We start from the raw sequence: 15,947 nt of genomic DNA on the forward strand, positions 1-15,947 counted from the left end.
AAGATAACTCGAATTTTTTTTTAAAACTCACCCAAATAAGCCATAATTCCACTGAATGAGCTATATATGATCATACTCCAAGTTTTTTCTTTTGGGATTGTTTATGAGTACTATTTAAGGGACCTTGTGCAACAAAAAAAAAAGCCAATATTTTACAATAAAAACCTAAAATATTTATTCATATGTTTGTGCACTTCGGTGATGATTACACCAAAAATATGTTTCTCTTTAATATAGAATTAACTTTACAAAGTGATGTGTAAATAAGTTTTTTATTTTTCCTTTTATTTGCAGAGGTAAATACTTTTTGTACAATAATTCAAGAAATATAAAAATCGAATTTAATTCAAAATATATCTCATCACCATTTTTTTTTGTCAATGGGGTTGCTTGATATTTGGTCATGTGATCTTTTTTTTTTTTGTACACTGGAGGCCCTAAGGCTAGTCATAGTGTTTCTAAATTCAGAAAAATTTGGATGCAAAAATTAGGCCTCTGCCAAGATAAAAAACTATTGGGCCTCATCTTTGTTTTAAAGCCCAAAGTTTAAGAAAAAGCCCAATAATTTACCGAAAAGAGTTGGAGGGAGCACGAAAAGCATATGAAAATGGCGGTATGGCGCCAAGTGCCAACCTGCTACGATTTGCGAAACACAAGCCATACACTGCGACTCTATCACTCTCCTCTAGATCTCAAAATTTTTCTCTTACGCTGCTATAGTGCTATTGATATTGATATATGATGAAGATTTTCGGGGTTTCGATTTTGATTCGCTTTGTTCATGCGCGTTTAGATCAGATCTGAAAGGTAAGCTCCGCAAATCTATCTCCTAACACTGTAGTCTGTACTCTCTCTGTTTCTAGTTCAATGCTTGAATCGCACTGTTACTTTCTTCAATGGCCTGAGAACTCATTTGATGACTATCCCACTGTTATTTGCTTTTGATGCTTGAATTGCACTGTTTATATTATAGTTTTTAATGATTCGGATTGAATTTTCTGTTCTTTCATGTTAGTGTAATTAGCTAAGTATTGATGGTACACATACTTGCGCAAGAGGTTCAAATTCAATGTTGGATTGATGAAATTCATCTCATAAGAAATTACACACATACATGAAAGTTTGAAATTCAATAGTTGGATTTATGAAATTCATCTGTATATGAAGTTATTCAATGGTATAAGTCAATATATATCCTGGCCAACCCTCCTGGGCCGGCACCCTAGCTGACCAGTTTTGGCCACAGGGACATATACATGAATATACATATGTATGTATACATATGTATTTTTTTGGTGTTGAGATACGTGTGTATGCGTATACAGAAAATAATTCTTTTGGTTAGTGTGGGAATGTTTTAGTTCCTATTGGAACTAAGAGTTTGGTATTGTGAACTAGTATAGAGATTAAGATCGACTGAATTGAAGTTTTCGTTCCTCGTTTGCTGCAATTTGTTAGTCCCTTTTCTTTTCCATTTGAATTGCATGTTTTTTTCTGCTAATGAAAGAAAGCATAGAGTCCAATTCCAGAAGTTGCCATTAGAACTGGTAAATTATTAGACTTTGGAGTTAACAGATAGTCCATCAGGTATGCATATATTTGTTTTGTAATTATCTCTCACTCAAGAAGTGATTGTAATAGAACGCTGAGGATTGAAAATTTGGTTGTTGAATGCTAAAATGAAAGCGAAAAGCATAAAATTCAAATTCGAATATTTCTAAGCCTGTCTTTGCAGGAGTTGGGAGGAGAATCCTCAGCTCCCGTTTCTCTGCTTTGGCATCACCCGGCTCACATTCTCCCTTCAAGTATAGAGCCTAGGTACTACCATTGACTCATTATTGGTCCTAATTTTTTTTCTTGTTTTTGTTTAAAGAAAAAATTGCTCACTCTGAGTATGACAGGAACATGTTAAAGTTCATTAAACAAAGAAAATTGTCACTGTTGGTACATATATTTTACAGAACAAGATAAGTTTTACAGAACAAGATAATTATGACATGAACAAGGATGGATTTTCTATGGTTTTCCCCCCTCCTGAAGACTTTGGCTCCCAGAAACCACTTCTGGTTGTTCTGGGTTTGTTTTTGCCCCTTCTGATTTTGTGGCAGTTGACTTTTTCCTTGTAGTCCCTGTGGCCTTCTCCATCTTGCTTGCTGGGAAATGCAGTCTCGCTTTTAGAGGACGCGGTGCTCGAGTTGCTCTATCAAATCCCCGCACACAGACATACCCTGCAAAGCAATTTTCCACTATCTGTTTAGAGAGGATAGGTTGTATATCTGATGCATGCTTTTTTTCTTATTTAATTATTATGTGTTATTCCTATTAGGGAAGAACTTCATCATTTCATTTCAAACTAATAAATAAAGCAGGCCGAGAGATTATTGAATTATGCAAAGCAGGATACATTTTGGGAACTGAATCTTACCTCTCCAGAAACATTGTTGAATTTCAGGCGTTGTTAAACCTGATAAACAAAAATCATAAACTCAACTTCAATTTACATTTATTTATTTATTGCTTGATATATCTATCTATATAAATTTGATGTCTCCACCTTTAAATATTGATGTTACAGAGGTTCCAAAATATACTGTTCGCCTGTTCAGGTTCCAGATCCAACTTCGCGGAACGCTGATTGGATTTTTACTCGATTCATGGTCAGCAAATACCTGCATTAAAAACTTCTTCTTATTAATGCTGAAATTGCAAAGAATAATTGCAATATATGATTACACACTATTTTACCTCATTGACTTGGAAATAGGTGCCATTTAGCGGAAACCTTCCTCGCATAGCTGTTCGACACGGTATCTGTATATATTCATCATCAATTCAAGTGAGTACATTTTATATTTTGCAAATTTCTCCTTCCTATATAATAGATAGTAACTAAGAAACATGTAAAATCATTAATTTGGCAAGCATTTATACCAGGATTGTCCCTCTAACTGTTTGCGAATCTGCTTCCCGAACACTGTTGCAGGAAAGGCATTCTTTCTCATTACAGAGTTGGCCACTTTCTTGATAGCTGCATTTTCTTTCAGGTGGTTGTATAGAATTTGCTGTCTCCCCTATGTAATCATTGATGTATTAGGCAAATTGAATTAAAAAAAGAAAAGCAGAAAACTGTACATGCTGCAAATTTTCTTGCCTTATTGTGCAGCATAGTGCCATGTATAAGCCTATTTAAATTAATCCGAAACGAAGTTGAAGTTGCTATTTTGTTTACCTGGAGCCCATATAGCAAGAAGATATTTGCCTGGATCATCTGCCTCTCGTTTGTCCCACTATAACAAAAAAGCAGTTAATGAAAGTTGCACAGAGGAAAAAAAACTAAAACATAAATTTGATGAACAGATGCAGCAATATCTAACCCCTTCCAGAAGAGGATGCGTATCTGGGAGTTCATAACTGCATGAAAGTGAACACAATTGGTTACAATGCTATAACACTCTCATTATGGGGGGGTGGACATGGCATGTGTTGCAACTCTCTCATTGATGTTATCGGTTTAAAGTTAATTAGTGGAAGAGTTAGTTATTTTACTTACACGCAATGCTCTGTCCGTAATCGGTTCACATTCTTTAACTTAGGCATAGGAATGTTAGCAGCTTTTGGAGTCAAAGCTACCAATGCCCTTGACATTTCCGCTTCTTGAAGTTCCATATTTCCTTGCATATAATTTTTTAAATTCAGGGTAAACTCCTCTAGATCAAGGTCGATGGGAGGAATTTCCTGTGGCTCCCAGAAGGCATCCTCAATATCATGTATTGGTACTTGTGAGCATTCTGCCTCTGGGGTTGTTGGCTCTTCAATAATAGGATGGCAGATATTCTTATCAGATATTGATTTTAGCTGTTTGGCAACTTCTACTTGTAGAATTTCTGCTCCTTGGTTTGGATTCTCAAGAAGGGGCAAGTGCAACTGAGCGATGTTTGCCGCCGGATTCTGATCCATCAGATTTTGATCTGTTGGATTCTGATCTGTCGGATTGTTTCCGGAGGTACTGACTATACTTGTCTGCGCTGGCCCTGGTAAGGCAAGTCTTGCACTGCATACAAAATAGATTATATGGAATTGATCTATCAAATGCATGTTTTTGGATTGCGAGTGGTAAGAGATCATTTTCAGCTGTTAAAATAGAATACAATTATACTGCTAATATGAACTTCCTAATATTGTCTTTGAAATCCCAATTTTGTAATGCAGTATTTAATACAGTATTTATGCTAATATGAACTTCCTAATATTGTCTTTGAAATCCCAATTTTGTTATCTATATAGCCAACAATTTAACTTGAAATAACTTCTACTTTTATTGTTCATATGTATGACAAAGAAGTTTTATATGATCCTGCATAATCGTTTTTTCTGCAAATAATTTTTAATATATTGTGAACATACCTTGCAAAAGCACTAGCAAAGTGTCTACACTCCCCTTTCATTGGACATGCATTGCAATTTGGTTTGTGTTTTGTGCAGAAGACCTGCATTCATTTTCGTGTTTCTTGGTATCACATCAAAGCTTTGGTAGGTAGGATCACTGACTTTTAAGTATCAAGGAAAGAAAAATAAGAAAAGATCACCAACTTTATGCACAACATGATGCAATTACCTTTCCAAATGTAATCATCTGGTAATGTAGCTCGTATCTGCATCATAATTTAACAGAAGACCAAAGAAATAAGTCAACATATTCATTTTTTGTTCATGTGATGCAGTAAATTGAAATGAAATCCTTACAATGTTTTTTGATCTAGTTTGCACAGACGAGGCCACAGATATTTTTGTACGGTCTCCAAAATGGGGTACCTACATAGGATAATTACATTAGCACTTCTTAAATAATTTGCTAATCATGCTTAACATCATTTACAAAGTAGGTACTTACAGTTCCAGGAGATGCAACTGTAGTGTCTCAGGAAGTGGCTGCAGCGGTACCCATCCAAGTCTTACTGCTATTCTTCCAACATTGGTATCGACCTGTGATATAGCCATAGCATTAGATACTCAGATTTATTTATTTATTTTCATTTATTTATTTATTTATTTATTTATTTATTTATTTTTCATTTATTTATTTATTTATTTATTTTTCATTTATTTATTTATTTATTCATTTATTTATTTTTTTATTCATTTATTTATCTATTTTACAACTATATATAGAACTTACAGGAAAGGCAAGGTGGTGCAGGGTTAGGAGCCTCACACACTCCACACTTTTCAGTCCCAGTCCCTTTATACTGAGCAGAAACTCCCTGTATTGAGAAATGAATATTTATCATACACATATGTTTGCTGATATGTAATTCATCTCACACTTTGTGGTTTCTAAACCACAAAGTGGAGATATGGTAAAAAACATTTGAATGGTGTATTTTCTTTTAGTTCAGTAGGTGTATTTTCTTTTTATAGAGTAGTTTATTTACTGTTGGCCTTACTTTGCTTTGTCCGGAGGGACGTCTCTCAGCCACTCTAGGTCAATATCACCGTGATCTTCAACCAGCCGATTCAGGAAGAGCTGCACAGTGAATCATATTGTGAGAAGCAATTCAACAGAAAGGAAAAAATGATATTTCATTTTGTGGAAGTTCAACTGTACCTGAATGCGTTCAGCGAGCCTGTTGTTCATGCCCCTTTCTTTGATCGCATCTGAGATTGTGCTAACATCTGCACATCTCACAGCATCCCAGTCGAGAGAATCCATGGTGTTCCATGTCTTCTCTCTCTTCCCTGCTTTAGCTTGCGCGGCTGTTCGCAAGCTATCCCAGTTGATTTCGTCCTTTTGCTCTTTTCCTTTGCCCTTGCTGTCTTTTTTGGCTGAAGTTGTCTCTCGGGCCTCATTGCTTGCTTCACTTTTGTGGGCACCAGCAGTTGCCTGTGCTGGAGCCACAATCCTTTGAGAGTGAGACCTTTGAGACATTTCAGCTCCGTTGTCTGGGCAGCAAGGCATGCTCTTTTCATTTTCTGAGCTGAGGACGGATTCCTGGGTTGGGAAGGTGGATGCTCTGAGGGGGACCTGAGTATTTTCTTTGGGGCTGCCATTCTTCAGGTCCCCAGATGTTAGCTTCTCAGTTGCTTCATCTCTTTTTGTGTCAGCTTCTTCCTGAACCTTGGTTGAATTTTCTGCTTGCTGGGTGATATTGACAGAAGTGTTCTTCTCCACTTCTGAGTGGCCCCCCGAACAGGATCCCATCTTCTCATCGTTCTGCCCGTTTGAAGCTTCGCCAGTTTGGGAAACCCCAGAGCTTCGGGATGCCACCATATCATTAAACCCCGTTCTCTGAGTCATTTCTGGGACACTCCACTGTGTTATCTTGTGTCCAGAATGCTCAGTGGCGTCATGAACGGATGGATTCAACGGCGCATCCCCCTCTGAGATCTCTACTGGCGCCCTAACATTTACTTGTGATTTGTTAGGGAATCGAGCCGCCAGGGCCATGAATGCAGAACTGTTAAAGGAAAAAGAACAAACAATGTTACTATGGCATCTGGTAAAGCTTGCTTTCAAATGATACTGCAGAATACATACCTTGAGAGATGGTCTGAGACATTTTGGGTGAGGAAGACCCCCACCACCGAATCCACCACTGATCCTTTCCAGCGAGAGAAGCGTCTGTCTCCTGTTGTTGATTATGAGTCGTATAAATAGTGTTATGAGTGCAATTAGTGTACTAATGCTAAGCTCTTGTAAACTTTAAGTTCTTGTTTTTGTTATGTAATTTGGTTTTAATGTTAATTGTTGTTTGAATTTAATATTTTCCCTAAGTAAATTTGCAATCAGTTTATTTTCTTCTAAGTTCTAATAATATATTAATGATTTTATTAATAATTTTTATTTTATATTATTATGAATAAGTGAATAAGTGATAATTATTCGGGAATAATTGGTTGATACCTTGTACACGATGCATTTTTGCAATAAACGAGTCTGCCCTCCCTCGAAATACATTTCGCTCTTCTTCCCACCATTTGGACTTGTCTTCATCTTCTCCATCAATTCCATGGCTGTTTATATCCAACATCAAAAGCTTCCACACTCTATTAGTTTCTTCATCAAGGTTAACCCTAGCGCGTGGATATTGTTTCTTGAAAGGAACAACTTGGCCTTCAAACGGAATGATGGCGCCATCAAGACGCTTTTGCTTTTGTTTTTGTTTTTTTTGTTTATACCTTATTATTGCATCCTCTTGTGTTTTGATTTTCAATTTTTTAAATTGCTTTGTTATAGCATCTACATCAGAAATATCTGCAATGCAAAAAATTTTTGGTGAGAATATATTTTTTATATGTATATAATGTTGACACAAATCAATAATTCAATTGAAATACCTAATGATTTGTCCACTGCTTCCAAACTTCGCACCATTGAGATGAACTTGTAAAACTTGTCGCAATCAGAATTACATTCAGAGTTGTCAGAATTGGATGCGTAATCAAGTCTGCGCGCATCTTGCGGAGAAATTGTCATTTCTACTTCATTTTGATTAGTTGCGGCAGAAGTACTCGCTGTTTTAGATTTCGTTCTGTACAAAGACAAATCATTATGATGTACCCCAATGATATTCCTGCCACTCGTATTTGGACTCTCTGCATTTTCAGTTGTCTGATCTCTTTTGTTTTTGTTATCTTCAAAGCTGCAATTGACAATGGGCTTTGTCTCCTGCGAAGTGCTTTCTGGAGAAAATATACTTGACGTTTTGATATCTTCAGTTGATCGCTCATGATCATATGATACCTGATTAATGAAACAATTTTGATTATAATCAAATGCATTAATGTTATAATTTTGATTATAAGTGCTGTATATAATTTTGATTATAAGTGCTGTCGGAGTACTAACCTTATTTGTTGCATTTGTTCTGCTATATCTCATCCTCTTAGCGGATGTGTTATGATCTTGTGTGCTGATGGGTAATTCTATGTAAAAATTTCCACTTGTAGAGCTTTCTTCTTTGGATTTCTTATTACTTCTTGATCTTGTGTTAGGTCCACGTCTTAATGCTTCACTAAATTCTACTGTGGTCTCTGTTGGATAAGACATGTTGGGCGTTTTCTTCTTCCGACCCCTCTTCTTGATCGTCTTTTCTATTGGTTGTGCTACGGGAGGATTGCTTTGCGACGGATCTTGTGCTTCTTTGTCACAACTTGCTGTCCCTTCTGCTGTTGCATTTTCAGTGCCAGTAAATCCATCAAATAAAGTCTTTTTACAAGACTTTTTTGTAGAGTCTGGCGTCAAGTCTTTAATTGTTTCTTCTGCTGGAGTAGTAGGGGTCTTGTTTATTCCTTTTCTTCTCACGTATTTTCTTTTGCCAGTTGAATTTTCTTTGAGCTGAACATTCTTTTCTTCAGCTAGCTTTCGAGTTCGTTTTGGCTTGCCTTCTACAATGACCTTGGGACGGTGCTTTCTTCTCTTTTGTTTTGATTGTGGTGTGTTTTCTATCTGGATGGCATCCATCTTTACTGGTGTGCAAGCAACATCAAATTCTTCGGCAGGATTATTTTTTTCCATATTCATTGACAATGATGCAATTTGTGAGCAACCAACTGACGATGTGCCTGTAATGACAAAAGATGATAAAAAAAAATATAAGGTATCTAGAAATGCAAATAAATTTGTACTCATATGGATGCATCTGTACTCATGCAAATAAAAATTAACTTCGTACATAAATAGAAAAAGAACTAAAGAATTATTCACCATAGAATCTACAGAATAAACACTAATAAACTACTAAATAATCTATCTGGTTGTCATTATCATTATTAGTTTACATTGTGTTATAATGCAACTACTAAATTTAACAGGACCAATTGTAAATAAAATATGTTGACTTACCCTGAAGATTTCCGGTGTTATTCATGGCTGCTCTGTTGTAGTTGATCTGTAAATCCAATGAAGAAAAAGCTGGATTCATCGATCCATTGCCTGATTGGGTTGCATTCAAATTAGCTGATGTTGCATTCTCTTGCATGGTCGCTATAAGTTGAGAAAAACTCATATGACCAAGTCCAGGAAGATCACCAGATACTGTCTTTGCACAAGCTTCACTATTTTCACCAACAATGTTTTTCATTCTACCTTCATTTACTGACCCAATACAGGACCTTTCCATAAAACCTGTGAATTTGGAACATGCAACTGCTCCATCACCATGAGTGGGTATCTGGGGCTGATCTTCCTGTTCTGGTGCGTAGATCGGCATTGTTTGAAGAATGGGTTTTATGGGAGTAGTGGGAACCCAACGAGTCTCAACTTGTTGATCTTTTTTATTATTCATTTCTCTGATATCCATTCTTAATTCCTCAATCTGATTGAAAATCACCAACAAAAAAGTAAAAAAAAAAAATTGTAAGTGAGTCTGTCTCAAATCGTAAGCAAAGCTCATGTCTACTGTTACCTCATTTTTTTTCAATGAACACAAATAAAAGATTAATCCAAATAAAAACAAATGAGATTCAATGATATAATAATCTAGTTCATATATCGAAAAAACATACTCAGCATTGGGAGAGATATACAGTTGTAGTTACCTTTTTCTAAACAACTGGGGGTATTTTGTAAATGGGGAAGAAAAGTGTGTTCCTAAGTGAAAATGAAAACGATAGTGACTGATTATTGCTTCCTTTGAAACTTCCGCTTCGTCTGCTTGAATTGGATTTCTTCTGTTGTTTTACCAACTAGTTAACCAAAAGCTAACCAGAGAAAGGAATACCAGAAAAAAGAGGAGAGATTCGTGCTAACGGTAGTTACAGTGAGTCAATGCTAGAAATCTATATATCACGTTTATAGGAGCAACATCACAGTAATTAACATGTAGAATTTCACATGCATTCTGCTAGGTCAATTTTAATTTATATGTTTTATCCGAATAAAACAAACAAATGAATTTTTAAATATGTAATTTCTTTTTTCTCTTTCTATGCTAAATCTTTGGTTGACTATCACTGTCTCACTCAATTTAAATAAAAGAAAGAATGAGTAATGTTATTTAAACATACTAAGATTTTGTGTATACGTACTTGCATGCATGAATAAATATTTTAAGAGTTTAATTTTGATTCATTAAAATTCGTTGTCGCAAGACTATATGCTGATGTTACTATAATAGAATAGAAGATATGTTTTTTTTTTTTAATTACTCTATTATTCTTTATAATTTTATAAAATTTTTAATTAGGTTTTTTTATTTTTTTTTGTTAAATTGAGTCTTTACATTAAATTTTATTTTTAATTGTTTTTTTTATATTTTTTGGATTTTTATACTAATTTTTTTTAATTAGATCCCTATATAATCAAACTAATTACTGTTAAGAAGAACCTAATTAAAAAAATTAGTGCAGGGACCTAGTTAAAAAAAATACTATAAAAACCTAATTGAAAATTTTGTAAAACTATAAAAAAAACAACAGAATAATTAAATTTTTGTTTTTATTCTCAATTCTACCATAACTCTCTTATTTTTTTGAAATGATTAGTTTATTTTAATTTTATTTGGTAACAATTACTTTATCAGTTCATGAAATTAAATTAAAAATTCAAATAAAAAGAATAGAATTTGATATCATACAAATGGTATATAACAATAAATTATATTTTAATATTTAATTATAATTGAAAAAAATTCATTTTAGTTTAAATATATTCAAATACTTAAATTGTCAACTTACTGGTTTATTCACTCCCAAGTTGAAAAAATAAAATATAGCAAGCAGCTCTTCTAGTTATAGTTGGATTGAAAAAATTTAATCAACGAGTACTTTTAATTAAAGTTAAATAAAGAGTACTATAAAAATATTGATAGGAGAATAAAAGAAAAGAAATGGTATTTTTAACCTATTTAATACATTAAAGCTATATTATTATTAAAATGTTATATATATAATATTCTTAAACACGTGTTAATGAAATATTATTTAATTTGTAAATAGTTTTTAATAATGATATCTTAATAGGGATATTAGTTTAATATTAAAAATTACATTAATTACATTTAGATAAAGTAAAATATATATATTATACTTTATTTTCTCTAATTTTCAAGTTAAATTTACCTTAATTAATTTAAAAATATTAGACAAATTCTATTATTTAACTCTAATTAAAAAACTACATAAAATAACTATGATAAAAAAATATTGTATACCTATACCCTAAAAATTTGCCAATTGTCATTGATATTAATATAATATATATTAATAATCAATTAATTACACAAAATAATTTTATCTTAATATAATAAATCTAACTTTTTTGTTATTAAAATATACTAATTTATTTCACACTTGAATATATTTATATTAACTTTTTTAATTTTTATATTTTTTTAATCTATATATGTTCTATACATTTATAGTTGGAGCGTAAAAATGAGTTAAAATTCAATTTTTTATTATTTACGCGAATAAAAATGGATAGAATTTTATGCGAACTTTTACATTGCCACCCTGTTACAATTCAATTATACAACAAATTGCATTCTCTTATATGTATATTTTCAAGTGAATTATAATAGAATATGTAACTACTATAAAAAAACTATATTAATTAGAAGATTTTGATGATAATTAATATTTATACTAAAATTAAATATTTTTTTATTCAAATTTTTTATCTAAAATTATTTTAAAATAATTATCTCATTTTTAACATTAAAATTACTTTAATTAATTTTTTAATTATACTCTTAATTGAATTGTTATAACTTAATAAGAATTAATTGCATATATTTATTCATTTATTTAAATATAACTCTATATTTTATATAATTTTAAGTATAAAGATTTGTTTCTCATTTTATTTAATATACACGGTTTTGATTTTGTTTTTTTCCATAGTTTAATTTTAAAATATTAATAATATAAAATATTTGATACAATTATTTAATTACATCTATTTTTTTGAATGATTATTTATATTTATATAATTAATATAAAAAATAATTATTTTGTCCAAAATAGTGTTATATAATTAAAGAAGAGTGTTAAAAACTAATAAATTTTGTGATTTATAATTATTAATTAATTATTATTAATATTTTTAATAGTATAAAATTTCATTCAATGATATAAAATTTCTCATATTTTTTTTTCCGATTAAATACTACTTAAATTTTAATAAAAATTCTGATCCTTAAACTTTCTCTTAATTAAATACATGTATACAATTGTTTTATACTAATAATAGCACGCAACTGTCAAAGAAACGATTATTAGTGTCACATCTTATTACATTATAATTAATATTAGATTTCATCATTAAGCTTGATTGCAATTTAATCAAGCTTCAAATTCAATGGCAATAATGAAGGGACCAACTGAGTTCAACTCCAAAACTTGACTTAATAGCCAATAATTTTGATGTTACCCGTTATCCTACATCATCATTTAGGTAAACCCAGAATTACTTTAAAAGGTAGAATGTTTAATAACTGAATTGAATATGGAATATATTTACAAAATAAAAAGTTTATTAAAAATGTTATTTTTATAAAAATTATATTTTTTTTCATTTTTATAAAAAAAATTATTTTTTTAAATTTATTTATTCATAAAATATTATTAAACTAACTTTTCTTAAACTAATTGGAAGGTAGGAACGGTCTTGAAGATTATAGGGTTTGTTGTGTGTCCTTTTAGATATTTTGTGTCTATTTGGTTGTATTATTTGTTTATATAAAATATTGAGATAGAGACATAAAATTTTATTTAATAAATAAAAAATAAATAAAAATATTATATTTATATATATTAAATTAATATATTTTATATTTATTTTGACAAAATATATAGACATTAATAAAATATATAATTTTTTTAATTTTTTTATTAATTTTTTATTATGATATATTTTTTTAAATAAAAAATAAAAATAAATTAAATTTTTATAATTTGTTATTAAATAGAATATAAAACATTAATTTTTATATCTATGTTTTGTTTCACCGTCTTATTTTATTTTCATAATCAAATCAAAAGCAGCCTTTTAATTGATTCTTGTTTCTTAAATTTTTGACTAATGGTTGGGGTCAACGGTGTTTGATTATAGAAAAAAAAGTATTGGAATACCTTTTTCTAGTGTTTGAATTTGGTTGTTTATTCTTGTCTGAGGTTGTCTTTCGTGTTTATTTTTAGTAATTTTTGTACTAATTTTGTTGTTAGTTGTTAATGTTGTCTTGTAAGCACACCAGAGTGTGCTTATCTCCTGTCCGGAGAGGAGAGTTTATAATCACTAATGGAAAAAAATATTTTTTTTAAATAATAAAATAAAATAATATAATATATATGAATAATAATTATTAGTAAAAAAAATACAAATACAATATATATTATTTATTATTTGGTATGGAAATTATATTTACAAATTATATTAAAACTAGCAGAATATTTATTTTAAAATACATACGATTAAAAATTTAATTAATTATAAATACTTTTAATTTATTAAAAAATATTTAATTAATTATAATATTTTTATATTAAAACATAATTAATTATAAAATTAAAAATAATATATATTTTCAATTAAAAAAATTATAAAAATTTAATTATGAAATTATAAAAAATATCAGAATAGTTAACTTTTTGTTATAATATTTTTTAGTTTAACAAAATAAAAATTAATATATTACAAATTAAATTTTACAAATTCAAACTCCACATTCTACCAAACCAACCCAAATTAATTAACTAAAACTAAACTAAACTAAACAGTTCTCAAACTCGAATATAGTTTTTCTTCTTTCTTCTTCTAGAAGCACTTCAAGACGTGCCTGCCATTTGTACAAGGCTCTAACCACGTGGAATGAACCGTTCACCGCGTTGCTTACTGTTTTTGGGGCCAAATTCGGCACGCTTCCTAATGACCTATGTGTAATGGGCTTGGAGCTCTCAAACAAAAGGCTTTTTACGATACCCATTTTTAACCGTTCGATCTGCATGTCGATGAATCCAATGGTCCAGTCCTTCGTCATTGGCCACCCATGGAGGCATGCAACTTTGTCAGAACTCTCTTTTAAATGTTGGCTCTTTCTTGTGAACCTGTGTAAGCTTTTCCTTTATTTTTACTGTTAAAAACAAAATTCCAATAATGTATTCATCTAATAAAAATTAATTAAAAAAAAAGAATAAATACATAAAAAAATCTAAATAAATTTAATTATAAAAATAATTTATTCACTCAAAATACATTATTATTATTATTTGTTAAATTGTATTTTTTATTGATTGCATATAAAAACAAAAAATATTATTTTCGTAGACCGAATATTACGCTGATATTTAATTCACAACAAGTCCCAAAACATTTTTCGGAAATAAGCAAAAAATATTAATATAAACACCACCGAAAGAGAGAAAAAAAAAAGGAAAGGGGTCCAACTGACACGCGTTGAAACGTGTCACTTTTTCAGTCAACGTGTTCTCCAAACACTGAAGCTGCATGTGAACGTTAGATTCGATCAGAAAGGGAAATCGTGCGGTTCAGAGTGAGTATAGGAAGCGGTGCATTGGGACCCACAATTTAGGGAATCTATCCCTCTCTAGTCTCTATCAGTTTCACATCATTCGAGATTCCAGTTCCACGTATGTTAACATGCATTGCTTAATAGATTCTCACCAAAATTTTGTGACACATATACATTTAGATAGATATTCAAGATATTTATTTAGTTAAATATATTTTATTCAGTTTTGCCGCTTGAATTTTTTTTTCCCCTTTAAAATTATTTTAGCTATGGTTCTCATTACACGTATTTATACAAGTGTCAAGTAACTAAAAATGAAAATAACAGGTGTCTTAACGAAAGTACTAATCTAGAAGCTTCCTTTTAAATTGTTAATGTATTATGTATCCGATATATTCAAAACATAAAATATTTAGCTTTTAATAAAGCTTCTATTTTATAATGTGTTTATCTACTATTTATAAAATTTTAATAGATAAAATATTTTGTATCAGAATAATATTTATAAATAATAGGATAAATTATTAAAAATGTATTTAAATTATTTTATTATTGATAAAAATATTTTTAAATTTCATTTTCAATAAAAATATTTTTAAATTATTTTAAAACAGGATAAAAATATACACTTGTAAGCTAAAATATTTTACACTAACGAAAAATAATAACATAATAAACAAATTTTTTTTATATGACAAATATGATCTGATGTTGATAAGTGAATTACATTACGTTTTTCTATTAATAAAATAAATCTCTAATCACAGTTATGTATTTTTTATATATTTTAATTATTTAAAAATATGTTTAGCAATAATGAATTGTAAAAAGTATTTTTATTAATGTCAAAATATTTTAAATATATTTTTAGTAATTTATTCTAAGAATATAATGTGATATTTAGTATAATTTAATCATAAAAAAATCATTCTTTCGTAAAATAACAAAAAATTAAAATAATATTTTATCCGTTAAAATATTGTAACGATATTTGTCTATAACTTTTTAGTCAATTAATGACTAAAGAGTTGTACAAAGTAGTTAAGATTAAACTAAAAAAAAATTAACAAATCAATCATTCTCTAATGATTGATAACTATATATGTCTAATCATGTATTAGATATGGTAATATTAAAATAGACGGTCTAACCATGAGATATGTTATTTATATTTATTTGTCAAAAGTACAATATTATCTATAAAAATATATATTATTTATTTTAAATTATATTTATAATTAAATCTTACAAATAAAGTAATTAAATTAGATTTTTATTTAAAAATAAATTCTATATATAATATAATTAAATATAATTTATATTTATATTTAAATTATATACATTTTGATCTTTTTAATTTGATTTCCTTATTTGTACTACACGAGAACACAAAACAAATCTCTACAAGTATAAAATAATCTTATAAAGAGTGAACATTAAATTTCATAGTTTTTAGTTCATATCTTACATACACTTCTA

At 29.8% G+C, this 15,947-nt stretch overlaps 2 protein-coding genes across 3 annotated transcripts; both read right to left on the reverse strand.

Moving 5' to 3' along the window:
- Positions 1-1,895: 1,895 nt before the first annotated feature.
- On the reverse strand, positions 1,896-6,687 carry LOC130962316 (DNA glycosylase/AP lyase ROS1-like). 2 transcript variants are annotated; one of them, XM_057888532.1, is made up of 16 exons: positions 6,536-6,683; positions 5,606-6,455; positions 5,445-5,524; positions 5,177-5,261; positions 4,892-4,983; positions 4,744-4,812; positions 4,616-4,652; positions 4,405-4,487; positions 3,551-4,051; positions 3,375-3,411; positions 3,230-3,287; positions 2,932-3,071; positions 2,746-2,811; positions 2,555-2,669; positions 2,426-2,464; positions 1,896-2,228 (listed from the first exon to the last, which is right to left on the reverse strand). In XM_057888532.1, exons 2-16 carry the CDS (start codon positions 6,443-6,445, stop codon positions 2,017-2,019), a joined length of 2,454 nt encoding a protein of 817 aa, XP_057744515.1. In that variant the 5' UTR covers positions 6,446-6,455; positions 6,536-6,683; the 3' UTR covers positions 1,896-2,016. The 2 variants fall into 2 exon arrangements, 1 of the variants encoding a protein (XP_057744515.1); XR_009079778.1 differs by lacking the exon at positions 3,375-3,411 and having other exon boundaries at positions 2,210-2,228; positions 6,536-6,687.
- Positions 6,511-9,299, reverse strand: LOC130963639 (DNA glycosylase/AP lyase ROS1-like). The gene is made up of 5 exons (XM_057889745.1): positions 8,843-9,299; positions 7,847-8,562; positions 7,336-7,741; positions 6,902-7,252; positions 6,511-6,626 (listed from the first exon to the last, which is right to left on the reverse strand). Exons 1-5 carry the CDS (start codon positions 9,297-9,299, stop codon positions 6,511-6,513), a joined length of 2,046 nt encoding a protein of 681 aa, XP_057745728.1.
- Between the last annotated feature and the right edge of the window lie 6,648 nt (positions 9,300-15,947).

This window comes from Arachis stenosperma, chromosome 2 (genome assembly GCF_014773155.1).
Source record: "Arachis stenosperma cultivar V10309 chromosome 2, arast.V10309.gnm1.PFL2, whole genome shotgun sequence".
NCBI lineage: Eukaryota > Viridiplantae > Streptophyta > Magnoliopsida > Fabales > Fabaceae > Arachis > Arachis stenosperma.